Source organism: Ornithodoros turicata, chromosome 5, assembly GCF_037126465.1.
Source record: "Ornithodoros turicata isolate Travis chromosome 5, ASM3712646v1, whole genome shotgun sequence".
Lineage (NCBI taxonomy): Eukaryota > Metazoa > Arthropoda > Arachnida > Ixodida > Argasidae > Ornithodoros > Ornithodoros turicata.
In genome coordinates this window covers 25491717-25505302 of record NC_088205.1, presented here as the reverse complement: position 1 = coordinate 25505302, position 13586 = coordinate 25491717, and the positions used below count along the sequence as shown (strand labels likewise).

Below are 13586 nucleotides of genomic sequence, written 5' to 3'. Positions count from 1 at the left end.
ACAAAAATGAAAGAGAACAACAACAAATAGATTATGGTTACGATGACATGAGAGTGTTTCACCGATGATGTTCATAATCATTCAAATCAAGTTGTTGTTGTCGCCGATGATTAGGGTTCCGCGTTTTCGGCATTTATTCCTGGGGATATTAGGCGGTTATTTTTCGGCATTTATAGGTTTTGTGAAAGTTGGATATTTTCGGCATTTTAAAACGGGCGCGCCAAATACATGACGAAAAATCGGCAGCTATAACGACCAGGGGTTAACGAGCTAACGAAGCAGGGCAGCTTAGTAAGAAGACATTGAGAACGCAAATAATTTCCATTCCTTTGTTGGCGGGAGTATAATTCGGAGTTTTTCGGAATGTGTTAAATTTCCAAGAAAATATTCGGCGGGTGTTTTTCGGCATTTTTCAACAATTTTTCGGCAAATGCAGATAACGCGGAACGCTACTGGTAATGTATACGATACCCTACCCCACTACATGTGAACGAGATATTAGATGAGCGATATGAGAATGAAGTGAAGTGAATTGAATTGAGGTGAGGTGAGGTGAGGTGAGGTAAGTATATATCATGGAACACTGAAGGCTCCTCGGGTGGCCGTGCAATTCAGAACACAGAGAGGAGGAATTGAGGAAAAAGAGGTTCGATTTGCCAATGGGAATACCGGTTTCTAACAAATAATAACTCGCCACGCATGGTGTAGGATCGAATAATGAAGCACTGTGTGCATCATTCCAAAATTGAAGCAATATGCGTGATGGAAAGTAATTGTTCTGAAGCTCGAACACACGAACAGGAATTGGAATTGAAAATGTCAGAAAAATATGGGGATGTTTGTCCCGACCCAGTCAGGACTGGCTGCTCCAAAACGCGTTTATGGGTGGAAAAATATAGAGCCAGAAAAAAGAGAAAAACACACGAACAGTCAAACACAACACAAGCCTCAATGCCTTAAAAAATGAACAGTAGATATATGGCAGTCGTCGAAAAAAACTCATAGAGCGGCGAGATTTGAGCCACGCACCTCTTGACTACCGGTCACGTGACCTTGTATCGTTCTCCCAGTATCCTTGAAAAGAGGAAAATTCATCGATCCGGAGTATGTAGCAGCCTCAGCACAGCAGTCTCTGTTCGAAATATCGGCGGTTCCCGACCGCGGTTCTGCTTCAGTGTGCGCAAATGTCGATACAGTTACATGTCTATATTTACAGGTGGTAGGCGTAGCTTCTTTCGAGATCGACAGAAACTAGGAAATTTCACGCAGGTTCCGTCACCCGCGAGAAATCATCGAGGAACTTCTTGCGTCGACCAGCTATATAGTAGAAGTGTGCGCGGGTTATACCGCGGATCGGCCAGATATCCGAGCGACGTTTTGAAGTCCGCGCGGAAAAGAATATCCGGCATTTTATCCGCAAACACGAATTCGTGTCTTTGTCGACGTCCCCGCAGGGAGCCGTAATTGAGATGCCATCCCTTGCATTGCTGTGCCTTTATTAACTGGCTATTATTGCACAACTGTGACATATACTGCGTGGCAATTGTGGAGGCATAACTTTCGTGAAAGTCCGTATGCTGAAAGGTAAAAACGCTTATAATATGCCGTTTTCGCCACGCAGATTTTTGCAATGACCGCGGATGTGCGGAAACGCTCAATAGCCACGCGGATGCGAATACATCTATTTCAACGAGCGTGGCCGTGGATGCGGTCGCGGATCCACGTCGTCGGAAGTCCCTCACGGTGGTGGTGGGGAGGGGGGGGGGGGGCAAACCTTAACATAACATAACCCAACCCAACCTAGCCTAACCTAGAGGAGCCATTGATGTTATTATCAGAAACGCCTCGTCCATGCAATCCCATGACTGTGGAGGGCGTAATGCATATGGGAAAGTCACCTCCCGTTCTTCATTACCTAGAGGCGAAATAGAAACTGGTGTTTGAGCAGCACAGACTGAAATATCGGTTGATTCTCTCATTCAGTGCGATAAAAGAAACAAAAGTAAGCGAGCGGTGGCGCGTTCCTTTTTTTTTATATTATTTTTGTTCTCGTCAAAAGCGCAATGGTGTCTTCTGCAAAGGGTGTCACTACTGTTGTAGTAAAAAGGCTCTGGGGAGAGTTCTGGCCAGGCTCAGGCAAAGACAGCAGATATGCTAGACGTGTCATCAAGCACACCAGCGAACTGCTTACTCCTCACCGCAAGATAAGAGTTTCCCTTTCTACCCTCGAATGTTTTCCCTGCGTTGATAAAAAAAAAATAAGCCGACGTGCTTTACTGGAGCGAATTCTGTGTTTTCCTGTACCGTCTAAGCACGGCTACTGAATGGCGTGTCGCTACTCATCGCGCAGCAAGTCCTCTCTTACAGCATCACATAGGATAATTGGGTGGATGGTACTGGTTCCGACAAAAGTTTACGGAACACTGGAGTGGTGTATATACTGAGCGACACGGTTGCTGCAAACAAAAGCAGATTGACTTACAAACAGGTGACCGGGTACGCGACGCACCTCTCTCTCAGCAAGTGTGTCCACTCCCGTTCGCCGCTATAGTCGCTGAGATCAAGAAATACGTCGCTCTGGTGTTCCGTAAACTTTTGTCGGGATCTGTACCTATTCGGGTGAATTTAGGCTTCTACTTTTTGAGTGAGTGGGTGTTCGTCTGCAGTCTGCGCGGTAACACAGCTGAAACAAAGTCTATCGGACGACACGTACAGATGAAAATGGGGTGCCGGGACGCGCGAAGTTCATCGCAGAGCGAAAGTTCGGGGGGGGGGGGGATTGATCGCGCCCTCTGCATTCTGCCCCCACCTTCCGACGCCCCTGCGCGGATCTGACATGCACGGATAAGTTGCAGATGAAGATACTGTCAATCCTATATCCATGCTCACCTCCAGCTATAACAGTCGACAGTTTGGTATATCGCTCTCTTGCAGTCATTCTCTTTCACGCATTTAAAACAAAAATGTTTCCTCTGTGTAATGACGAGAGAGTGCAGCGCCAAGACGCGGCTACATCTGGCATTATTACGGTTCATGCGTGCTTACGAGCGTTACCGTATTTTCATATTATTTTTGCGCCATTTCAGTTGAGCTTCCTTTACTGCCATTATTTTCGCGGGCGCGAGCACGCCAGCAGCTTTGTTATCGATATTCTCCGTTGCATACCACACTGTGGTTCATCTATACCTGTCCTGTATACATATGTGATGAATCACCCCATTTATTGTTGTGATGAAAAGCTATTTAAAAGGTTTGCCTGAAAACTTGTTGTCATTAGATGGATCGGAAACACGCGACCACAATAAACTTACGAGCAAGGTATCCTTAGCAACGTATAGTAAGATGCCTTAGTACTGTGATACCAGCAAAAATTTCGAGAACATAAATCAACCACCAGCTAGGCAAGCACCCAAGCCAAAAATATGGAGCCAAGACTAGCCAGTACGCACAAAGTGGTCAAACCTATTGCAGACAAGAGGAACATCGAAATTAGACTGGACCCCGTCCTCTAGACTTAGTGAAGCTCCTCGGAGAATGGCCGAGGGATCTTAGACAAGACAGCGTGCGACAGCTGCTTTAATGACATTTCTTATGGACATTGCAGCGCCTCTAACTTTTTAGACTTACTGATTTTGATTTTCAAGTGTTTTGGAGTAGCCGGCTCCTGTGTTTTGCAGGTCACCATCTCCATATTTTTTTTTTCCTAACTCCAACTGCATCGAAACAAATTACCCCAGGATTGGGCGTTAACCCTTTAGCAGCACAGGTGAGCAAAAGTGACCGGAGCCATATAGTTTCCATACTGTTTTTAACCCCAATCAAGCCTAATCCAATCATGCAAATTGGACGATTCCTCGCGACGCTAAACATATTTTAAAAACCGTACACGGGAGATCGCTGTACCGTATACTGTACAGTAACCGGGATCATTTGCTTTAACGGGCAACACGGTATACTGTACAGTTACACAAAGGACGCGTGTTGAACTTACCTTTTTTATGATGCTGTCCATTCTCAAGAACGGCTAACGATGGATGCGTAACATGCGCAGGCGCCGTGGGTCCCAAGGATGTTCCGAAGGCGGTTCCCCCTCCGCCGTGGTACCAAGCGGCCGCTGCCCATCCGGCCGCAGCGGCTGCCTGGCCGTTGAGCACCCGCAGCTTGTCGTACACGTCCGCTTCCTGGTGGCTGTGCACGGCCTGCGCGGCCTGTTGCTCTTTTTGAGCGGCCAGGTTGCGAAGTACACGGTTGATTGAGGATACCTGAATAAAACGACAACAGAACGTCCGTCCACATCATTTGTTACACAGCTTGCTGTGATTCGCATGCGTATATAACATAACACAAGCACCCCACGTAGTAATTTTCCTTTTTCGTTCATATTCACCTTAAACCTGTGGCCCATACATCCCTTAAAGACCGCTTTACCGCACAACACTTCGAAGTTATCCATTGCACATAATAATATTGTTATCGCTGCTGATTTATGTGGAAAGGGCAGGCCGTACGCCTTTTTGCGACAATTAACGTCACTGCATACGTGTCACGAAAAGGCGCACACCTCCCGTTTTCAACAAATCAGGGGAGTGAACGGCGTCATTCGGGATGATGGTTGGCTAGAAACGTGTTATGCGGTGAAGTGAAGTTCGCGAATTCAGAACGTTCCAGATTTGTTGAAAATAGGAGACGGGCGCTTTTTTGTGACACTTGCGCAGTTATGTTAATTGTCACAAAAAGGCGTACGCTCCGCTCTCTCCTAAAATCAGGAGCGATGGCAGTATCATTCGGCGCAATTGTTGGCGCAGAGTGTGCTATGCGGTGAAGTTCTATTTTTAGAGCACAGCGTCAGAGAACAGACAATAACACTGCCTTCGATCTTGACGTCCAAGCATGGAATGACAGGTTATTGGGCCCCTTCTCCGGCAACCAACACTGAGTAAGCCTCCGTGGAGATATGTGAACTGTGTCCCCCAGTCGGAAATCTCCGACACACGATGCTATCGCTTCCAGCGCCGTGTGTCGGAGACTTCCGGTGCACGTTAAAATATACCAGGCAATTATCCGCAGTCCAAAGTTGCAAAGTTTTTTGCTGCTTTCTTAATAGCGATATAGCCGTCCGCGAGAATTCCGACAAGCATGCACTCTAAATCCGGCACCCGATATGTGCCGCATGAAAGCGGACCCGCACCTGGGCCAAGCGGTGCACATGAGGTACGGTCCTCAACCAGCAGGTACAGTTCGCGACCACTGCGAAAGTCAAGCGGTACAAGGGCTCCGACACCCCATCCGTACCGGCTAGGTACCTTTTTAGCGCGTTCTAGCAGCTGTAGCTGTACCTCATGTGTACCGCGTGTTTCCGGCGCATGAGTATATACGAACGCCTTCTCACGATCTCCATGCGCTGCAAAAATATTTCGCGTGATTCCGAAAACCAGGCAATAAATTTCCTTATGTGGCAGCGCCGTAATGGGTCCGCACTATCATTCTATCAAAGAAGTACAATAACTAGAACCCGTGACCGTGAGGGATCACACGTTTGGGCAGAATGCGTTTCTTGCAGGGGCGGATCCAGACCCCGGGTTTTGGGGGGGGGGGGGCGGTTTCTTTGTCGGAGCGCGTAGTGGGGGAGGGGGAGAGGGAAATCCAATGTGTAAACTGACGTTTTGGGGGGCGATCGCCCCCCCCCCCCCTTGGATCCGCCATGGTTCTTGCAACCGCTGGCAAATCAGTTGGATTTGTTTACATTGTATTTTCTCCTAGGTTACGTCCAGGCGATGTCAATCATCTTCTGCGGTTGGTATTACGTTCTGCGGAAGAAACGGAAGTTGGGGAAGAACAGGAATCCAAAAGTATGGAAAAGATAAAGAAGCGTGACCACAGAGCAGCCGCAATGGTGAAGGAGAGATGCAAGGGTCAGCGTTCATCCGTATACGTTGTGCCCCGTGTATTCGGCGTTTGTGCATCAGGACAATGCACGCTCGCGATGGACAAGCATCACCCCTGAAAGGGATGTAATCTTCGAATAAAGGTATTTGTTTGTGATATTTATCGTACAGCGTAGCTTCCTGTGGCTGTTAATATATCGTAGAGAAGGGAAACCACCCCGACGGGTATAGGCCTAAGTATGCGTTGCATGTACCGCATGTGAGGACGCGTGTACCTCTTAAATTTAAGAGGTACATTTTTTTTTTAGATGTACCTCTTGGCCAAGCGGTACTTAACCGTTACATATGCGTTATCTGGTTTAGAGTGCAATTTTAGATTACGAGCCTAAGCATATGACATCGCCCTCACCAGCCTTCGGAATTATGTGCTTCAGCTTTTCGCTCTCTCTCTCTCTTTCTCTTTGTATTGTGGGCACAAAAGTGAATACAAACAAAAAGGTGTACTTTACAAAAGCAAATCAGGAGCCCTATATCCTGAGAGAGAGAGTGTGTGTGTGTGTTTATTAGGAGTGTGCCACATACGGTAACATCTCATTACGGCCGAAAATCTTTTAATCCCTAAGTGTCTCATTACGGCCGAAGTCTCAATACGGCCGAATGTAGTCTCATTTCGGCCGAAGATGTTTCATCACGGCCTAAAAGAAAAAAGAAGCGTCCACCATATTAACAATCGATGTGTTGTATGCTTCCCAAAGTGTCTCCGAGGCGGATGTACCCTCACGGCTTGTGTCACACACAGTGGTTGATGCACACAATACTACGACAGTGTTTCATGCATCCCTCGTGAAAAATGTTTTTATTCCCATACTGTGTCATACGATATTTGTATCTGTTATGCCATTTTCTCTCGGTATTCGAACAACATCCTACTCATTGGTTCTGTGAGCAAACTGTTTGTATGTGTTCTGAAAAGGTTACTCCACAGGGACATGTACCAGGAGCCACGTGACCTATGACCTTGATCTTTTCCACTAGCTGTCTTCTACAATTTACGTCCGCCTGAAATTAAAAAAAAAGTACATAAGGTGCTGTACAAAACAACATATGCTCTTGTTTGATGATGCCTATAAGACATATGTTGTCAACCCGACATTTTTTTTTTCATATATTCAAGACATATTCAAGAAATGATGGACAACAATGACAATTACGTCATTATGATGCAGTTGCATAGCCAGAAAAACATTTCAGGGGGTGTTTTATGAGGCCCGTACATGAGGTGTAGGAGTCCCCCTCGTTCATTTTTTTGGGGCACTACATTAGTGATTATGCCACTGCACTGATGTCACAATGTTGTAAGCATGTGTCATCTGGGGATTCGGAATTACTAAGCTACAATCTGTAAATTCAGAATCAGTATTCAGAAATTACCTGCAGGCTTCATGCTGAAACGTGTGTGCGCAAAACACTTCCGTTGTGGTGTGCGTCGTCGTTGGTTTAATTATACACGCAAGACAATTGCGGGCACATGGAACGTGGAGCAGTGGCAGCAACCTGAAAACGATACATTTCCTCGTTACATATGAGTAATCAAAAACAGACCGCTATACCTTCCCACATGTTTGGTTTTGTCGTTTGTAGGAAGCGCTAGTAACGGCACAGCACTTGGTTGGTCACATGTAACCCACAACGCAAGAGGTGCCGATATCCCGATTACGCGATAAAAAAAAAGTCTAGAACCATGCACACTTCCCCATGCAAATGCATCAGCATCGCCAGATAACACACCCATATGTATGCACGTACAGTGTAATGTGAAATTATGTGTAGGAATGAAAAAAGATGCCAACATACCTGTAATCCAGTGTCTCATAAGTTTGCTTCGGTTTTCTGGTAGCTACCATGGAGTGCAACGAACCAGTTGCGTTTCGCCATTCACATTTCGCAAACGTCATGCAATCCAACGTGAATTCCTTTTGATCAGTGAAAATCACGCCCGTCATGAACATATATGTTCATCTTAGCGCTAATCACGTTTTGCATGCTATAGAAGGAGAGGGGATCAATACGCTTCATTTCGTGTTTTGATATCTTGTTGTTTTGCTACTCTCACTTCGGATGGTGTCTGGCAACGTTGGGTGGTTGGGTAACTCGTTTCTTGTGCGAGCGAGCAGTTGCGTGCGGTTTACGATGTGTTTTGCTGTTTTTGGAGCTATAATATGCAAATTAGCGGACTTTAGCGTGTTCTTTATTTTCCGTCCTTGTCGTTCGAGTAGCGCCTGTTGCTCCGGTGGAAATTTAGTTGAATGTATCGTCACAGTCCCAACGTATATCGCGAAGTGTTCACCAAGGCCAAGTCAACCAAACATTCTGGTGAGTTATGCTTTCGTAGACTGTCTGGCTTAGCAGTGTGCTATCAACACATAGTTGCATTCTCATACAAGTAATTTGACTGAATCAAAATAGCCGAAGTACCTGTAATAGATGTGGCTCGGTTTGTGTTAGTAGATTTGCGCCGTTTGTAGTTCATTGCGCGTTCAGGAACAACAAATTTATTCGAAGTTAAGACGTTAAGATACGGATAGTGCATCACCGTACGGCAACAGTTATCATTGTGAGCTATATTTCATGTGTTAAAATTTGTCGTCATCTTTGTTCAAAAATAAGAGCACAAGTCGGCGTACTTGAATGGATCTCTTTGAATTGCTTACGGCGAACGTCTGCAAATGTGTTGCTTATGTGCCTTCGCGCAGTATACTAGGCGCAAAAACATATCTGATTAGAATAAATATTTCAAGAGGAAGTCATTTAAATACATTGTTATTTATAGCTATTTTGCCATTCCAGTCATGTGGCTACTCGAAGGATTCGGAAAAAGAAAAACAACAGCAACATGACTGATAGGATGTTGCTGCCCAGTGAGTCCTGACCGAAGAGGTGAGCTGTTAAGATTACAGATGTATCATACGGTTCTGTTGTGAAGTGAGAAATTGTGTAGTAGTGCATGAGTGTTAATTCGTGCACTACTTTTGTAAAAAAGAAACGAGAAAAGGAAAGTCATGCATGCATCATTTCATGACTTGTAATGTATCACTATTTCATATTCACATGTTTTCATTAAGTGAATGAACTAATGAAACTAAATTCATCTCATGGTCATGCTCTGTGTTTGCGTGGAAGTCACATTTTTAAGGCTTGTCATTTTTGTCTAGATGAATTTCTATGTTAGCCTTGTATGAAATAACGGACACATATCAACACGTATGGAACTTGTGCACATTAAAACCAGCCATGTGGAGTCAAATGCCTGTTTTTTAATGTCCTAGCCTATTCACGGTTGCTCTTTGCTTATTGCAGGTTTGCTCATTCCAGAAGCAAGGGCTGTACCATTGTAAGGCGAATGGAAATAAACTGACGTTGACTGAGATAGGTGTTCCTCCTCGGCCAGTGACTGTAGGATGATTCCAAAAAACGTCACAACAAAGTTCATCTAGCTCTCCACAAGTAGCTAACTCCATATAGTAGACTGCTTCACAGCAACATCAACACTACCTTGTGGGTGTACACATTACACAATATGCTGCATTGTGCAGCAGTATGATAACATGCTGTTTCTTTCTCTCTCTCTCTCTCTCTCTCTCTATATATATATATATATATATATATGATAAGGGCTCTAAGGGCACGCTGCATGGCTTATACCCTGCTGAATGTATATCCATACCTCGCTGCAACATTGCATCAATGAAGGTTACAATACACACGTTGACTTCTGGCCGTTATGAGACATCTTCGGCCGTAATGAGACTACCTTCGGCCGTATTGAGACTTCGGCCGTAATGAGATACAATCGCCACATACTAGGAAGAAGAGAAGTAAAAGAAACACAACCACAGGTGGGCGCTGACCCTTGTTTCCGTTTCATGATTCATCGAAGCGCCGTGTGTTTTTCGGCCTTTCTGCGCTGTCTATCGAGGCCTCTTTCAGCGTTGTCTCGATTGCGTATGGTTGTCGGAATGCTTGTAAGCCGTGCCCTGCTCGAAAAACGTCCGCATGTCCACAACTGTCGTGTGGCACGAAGTGGTGACACCTGGGGCACACGCCACCCCTCAGTGGGGGGGAATTGCACGAGGGAGCTTTGCCTGCCTTGCAACCTCCGTCCACCGCTACCGCTACATTACCATTGCAAATGGAGCGTCCCCCTTCCCACTTTACTGGGTGTGGGTGCATAAATTGCTGTTTTCGAGGTCATGTTTCGTTGAAAAAAAAAAGAAAAAAAGATCTTTCCGTGTTGTATGCCTTCCCTCTCCCGTGAAGGAATCCTAATCCAATCTTGGCTTTAGCGGCGCGGAAAATTAGTTTTGATTTTTGGGATCGTCCGAGTGAATGTGGTGGCAGCGAAGGTCCGCGCCGCTTGGTCAGACACACGCCGGGCAGCGCCCCGTGCGTCTACGAGGATTAGGGGACCTTAAGAATGCGAAGGGAACGAGAATACGGGGTTGGTGTGTGTGTCTTTCATTTTTCTTCTTTTTGTCGAAGTTTGAGATTTCGCTTCAGACGCAAAATAAGGTAAGCGCAGGGTGAGGTCATACACGAGACGGTCTTCGTCTGGTGTAAGGCGCGCGGTCGCACTCAGGCTGCTTTCATCTCGCCTGATACTCGATGTCGCGAGCTGATGTGAGCGCGGCACGGAACAGTCTTTGGTCCATGACCTACTACTATAGATAGAGTATTTGACATACGGAAATCGTTCGCGGGAGAACCGGGTTAGGGGTGAGTTCCGGCATACCGGGTCTTTCAGTTAAATCCCCGGGCTAAATAATTCGCGGACGGGTGCACCAATCGACGAACTTTCTTTTTTACAAGTATCTGTCCGATACCATCTACAAGCTGCGCACCGCACTCTAAATCTTTTCACACCTTTAAAGGTGTAATAACGTGCATGGCGCACGCCTTTTTAGGTGTAATTTTGGTAACATCATAATGGAGCACGGTTTCGCACAAATTTTCTTTACTCGAGTGTTGTCTGTCCTCCAAAAATTCAGTCTTGCAACATCTCAACATTGTTCAACAGTATTGTAGACACTTGCGCGTTCTCGATTATCGATAGCGATGCATATATGCATTAGCTCGTACCTACGATATCCAAGACATAATGAAAGCAAGATTTGCACTGACACTTGATCTTTAGTAATGCTTTCCAAATTTTGTAAAATATCATCCTGGAGATGCAATGTTACGCAACCAGGTTGAATGTGCATAGCGCACACCTTTAAAGGTGTGAAAAAGTTTACAGTGCGTGGGAATGAGTGGGAGGCGCTTATTATATAAATAAAAATTCAAATGTGTTTCATAAAAAAACATAACTTCTAAAGCAGGACGCTGTCGGCATTAAAATGGGTACTACCCCTTTTGGGACCTTCAGCGGACACCTTTTAGAGAAAAATCTGCCACCAAAGCGGGTCATTTGTCGCAGTAATTAATTGGTTTCTGTTTGCATATTTTGTCGCGGCTGGTCGCGGTGAAGCGCAAAAGGACGTAATTCATTGGTGTAATTCATTGGTGTATGGACATAATTGATTGGTGGATAAGGAGGTGGAAGAGCGTCCTTTTGCGCTTCACCGCGACCAGCCATGACAAAAATATGTAAACCGAAACCAATTAATTGCTGCAACAAACGACCCGCTTCGGTGGCAGATTTCTCTCTAAAAGGTGTCCAAATAAGGGTCAAAAAGGGGTAGTACCCATTTTAATGCCGACAGCGCCCTGTTTTAGAAGTTATGTTTGTTTACGAAAATCATTTGAATTTTTATTTAAATAATGAGCGCCTCCCACTCATTCACATGGTGCGCAGCTTGTAGGTGGTATCGGACAGATACTTGTAAAAAAGAAAGTTCGTCGATTGGTGCACCCGTCCGCGAATTATTTAGCCCGGGGATTTAACTGAGACACTCTGTATAGTGGCCGCTATAAGTGCTACTTCACGTTGTCAGGGAAAGTAAATGGCTGCTGATAGCAGGCTCGAGACGTGAAAAGACGAGACGACAGAAACCACAGACGACAAAAGATCACCCCGATCTTCTTCTTCCTGAAGGCTACTTGCTGCGCACTTTCAACCTTCTTCATCGTCGTTAACATCGTCGCGGTTTTAGAAAGTCATACGTTTGTAAATAGTGTCAATTAGCGCCAAATCCCATAGCAAAGCGGTTGCCATCGGAACTATACTACCTCCTTGCTGAGAGCAAGTCCTGATTGGGTCTGTCCAAAGGACTACAATGGCATCTCGGCTAAAAACTGTGCAAGTTACCGGTAGATTCCTGAAAGCCGGCACCTGTTTACTCAATCCAGCATACGATCTCCGTCTGCTCCCTGCACATTCGCCGATGGCGCTGTGTCCGTACTCGGCAGTTCCGAGCGGACTCTACCTCATATCATCATTTCATACGTGTCCTTGATCCCCTGCAGGACTTTACTATTGCCTGCCGGTGCAATAGAGAGGAAGAATCACTCCTCCACCGTCTTCGAATGAATGTTGCACGGACACCCTCACTCCTGTATAAAATGCGCCAGACGAATTCTCCCAATTGCGCAACTTGTTGTGTGGAAGTCGACATCGAGCACTGCCTCCTATCCTGTAACCGGTACCTCTCAGAAAGACTCGTCCTCCAACGCCACTTGCGACAACTTGGCTACCCTAACGTCTCTTTGGCCACCCTATGCTCGGCCCGGTCCTGCACAACCAGACGGCAGTTACGACTGGCCTCTTGAGCTTTCTCCGTGCCACCGGCCTCTCGACCAGCCTCTAAGGCCCTTTTGTGTATCTATCTGTGTGTATGTGCGTGTTTCTTTTCTCCCTTTTTTCGTTTTCTTTCCATTTTCTCGTTTTCTTTCTTTTCGTTTTCTTTGCTTTTTCCGTTTTCTTTCTTTTTCTCTGTTTTCTTTTTATGAAAGGAATAGCAAGTCGGTCTATGCCTGACTAACCTTTCCTAGTTTTTTTTTTTTTTCAATAAACATATCCCCCCCCCCCCTTCAGCTTAACACGTGCATATATGCAGAGAGGACGCCCTTGAGGATAGCGATCGAAGTGGAACCCGCAGTGAACCATGGGGCAGAAGAATCCGTGCCACTGTAAACGTTCAAGGACTGAACTAGAAACATCTTGCTTCGAATTTTTACACTAACGGGTAGGTGTGTTACCAATTTACGAAATTTATCGCAATCAGGACACACAACGAACGTCTCTCCTTTGACTATAATGACTGGCATGTGACAGGCCTGGGTTTGAACAGTGCCTCGCCCCCTTTGCCTTCATTTTTTTTTTTTCGTCGCCATTTCTCCCTGGCTTGTTTGTGTTCCTTCCGCTTTTCCATCTTTTCAGTCGTCCTTCATCTTCGAGACCTCGTACATTCTCGTACAGTGTGAGCGACAACTGACAACTTGCGTTGCAGGTGACCAGGAAAGTACTCAAAGGAGGGTACTCTTTTTTCTTATTTTCTCTCTCCCCTCCCAACCTCATTTGTCCCGTCATTTTGTAAAGTCTTTTCCGTTCGAGCACGACACTGCCGTCTACCGCTGCGACCTTCGCCAGCAGTTGCTCCTGTACGCCGTTTAGGAGTGCGCTAAACGCCATCGTTGCCAGCTCAGTGTGCCTCCCCTCCTGCTGCGCCATTGAGCTCGCGGTGGCCAGACTCCTTTTATGCA

General features: G+C 45.9%; 1 protein-coding gene across 1 annotated transcript in view; it reads right to left on the bottom strand.

The window, feature by feature from the left end:
• LOC135394238 (paired box protein Pax-6-like) overlaps window positions 1-13586 on the bottom strand; it is a 71355-nt gene that overhangs the window by 12539 nt on the left and 45230 nt on the right. Inside the window, exon 6 of the mRNA XM_064624879.1 lies at window positions 3992-4262. Coding sequence (XP_064480949.1) covers window positions 3992-4262 — 271 coding nt within the window. The remainder of the gene's footprint in view (window positions 1-3991; window positions 4263-13586) is intronic.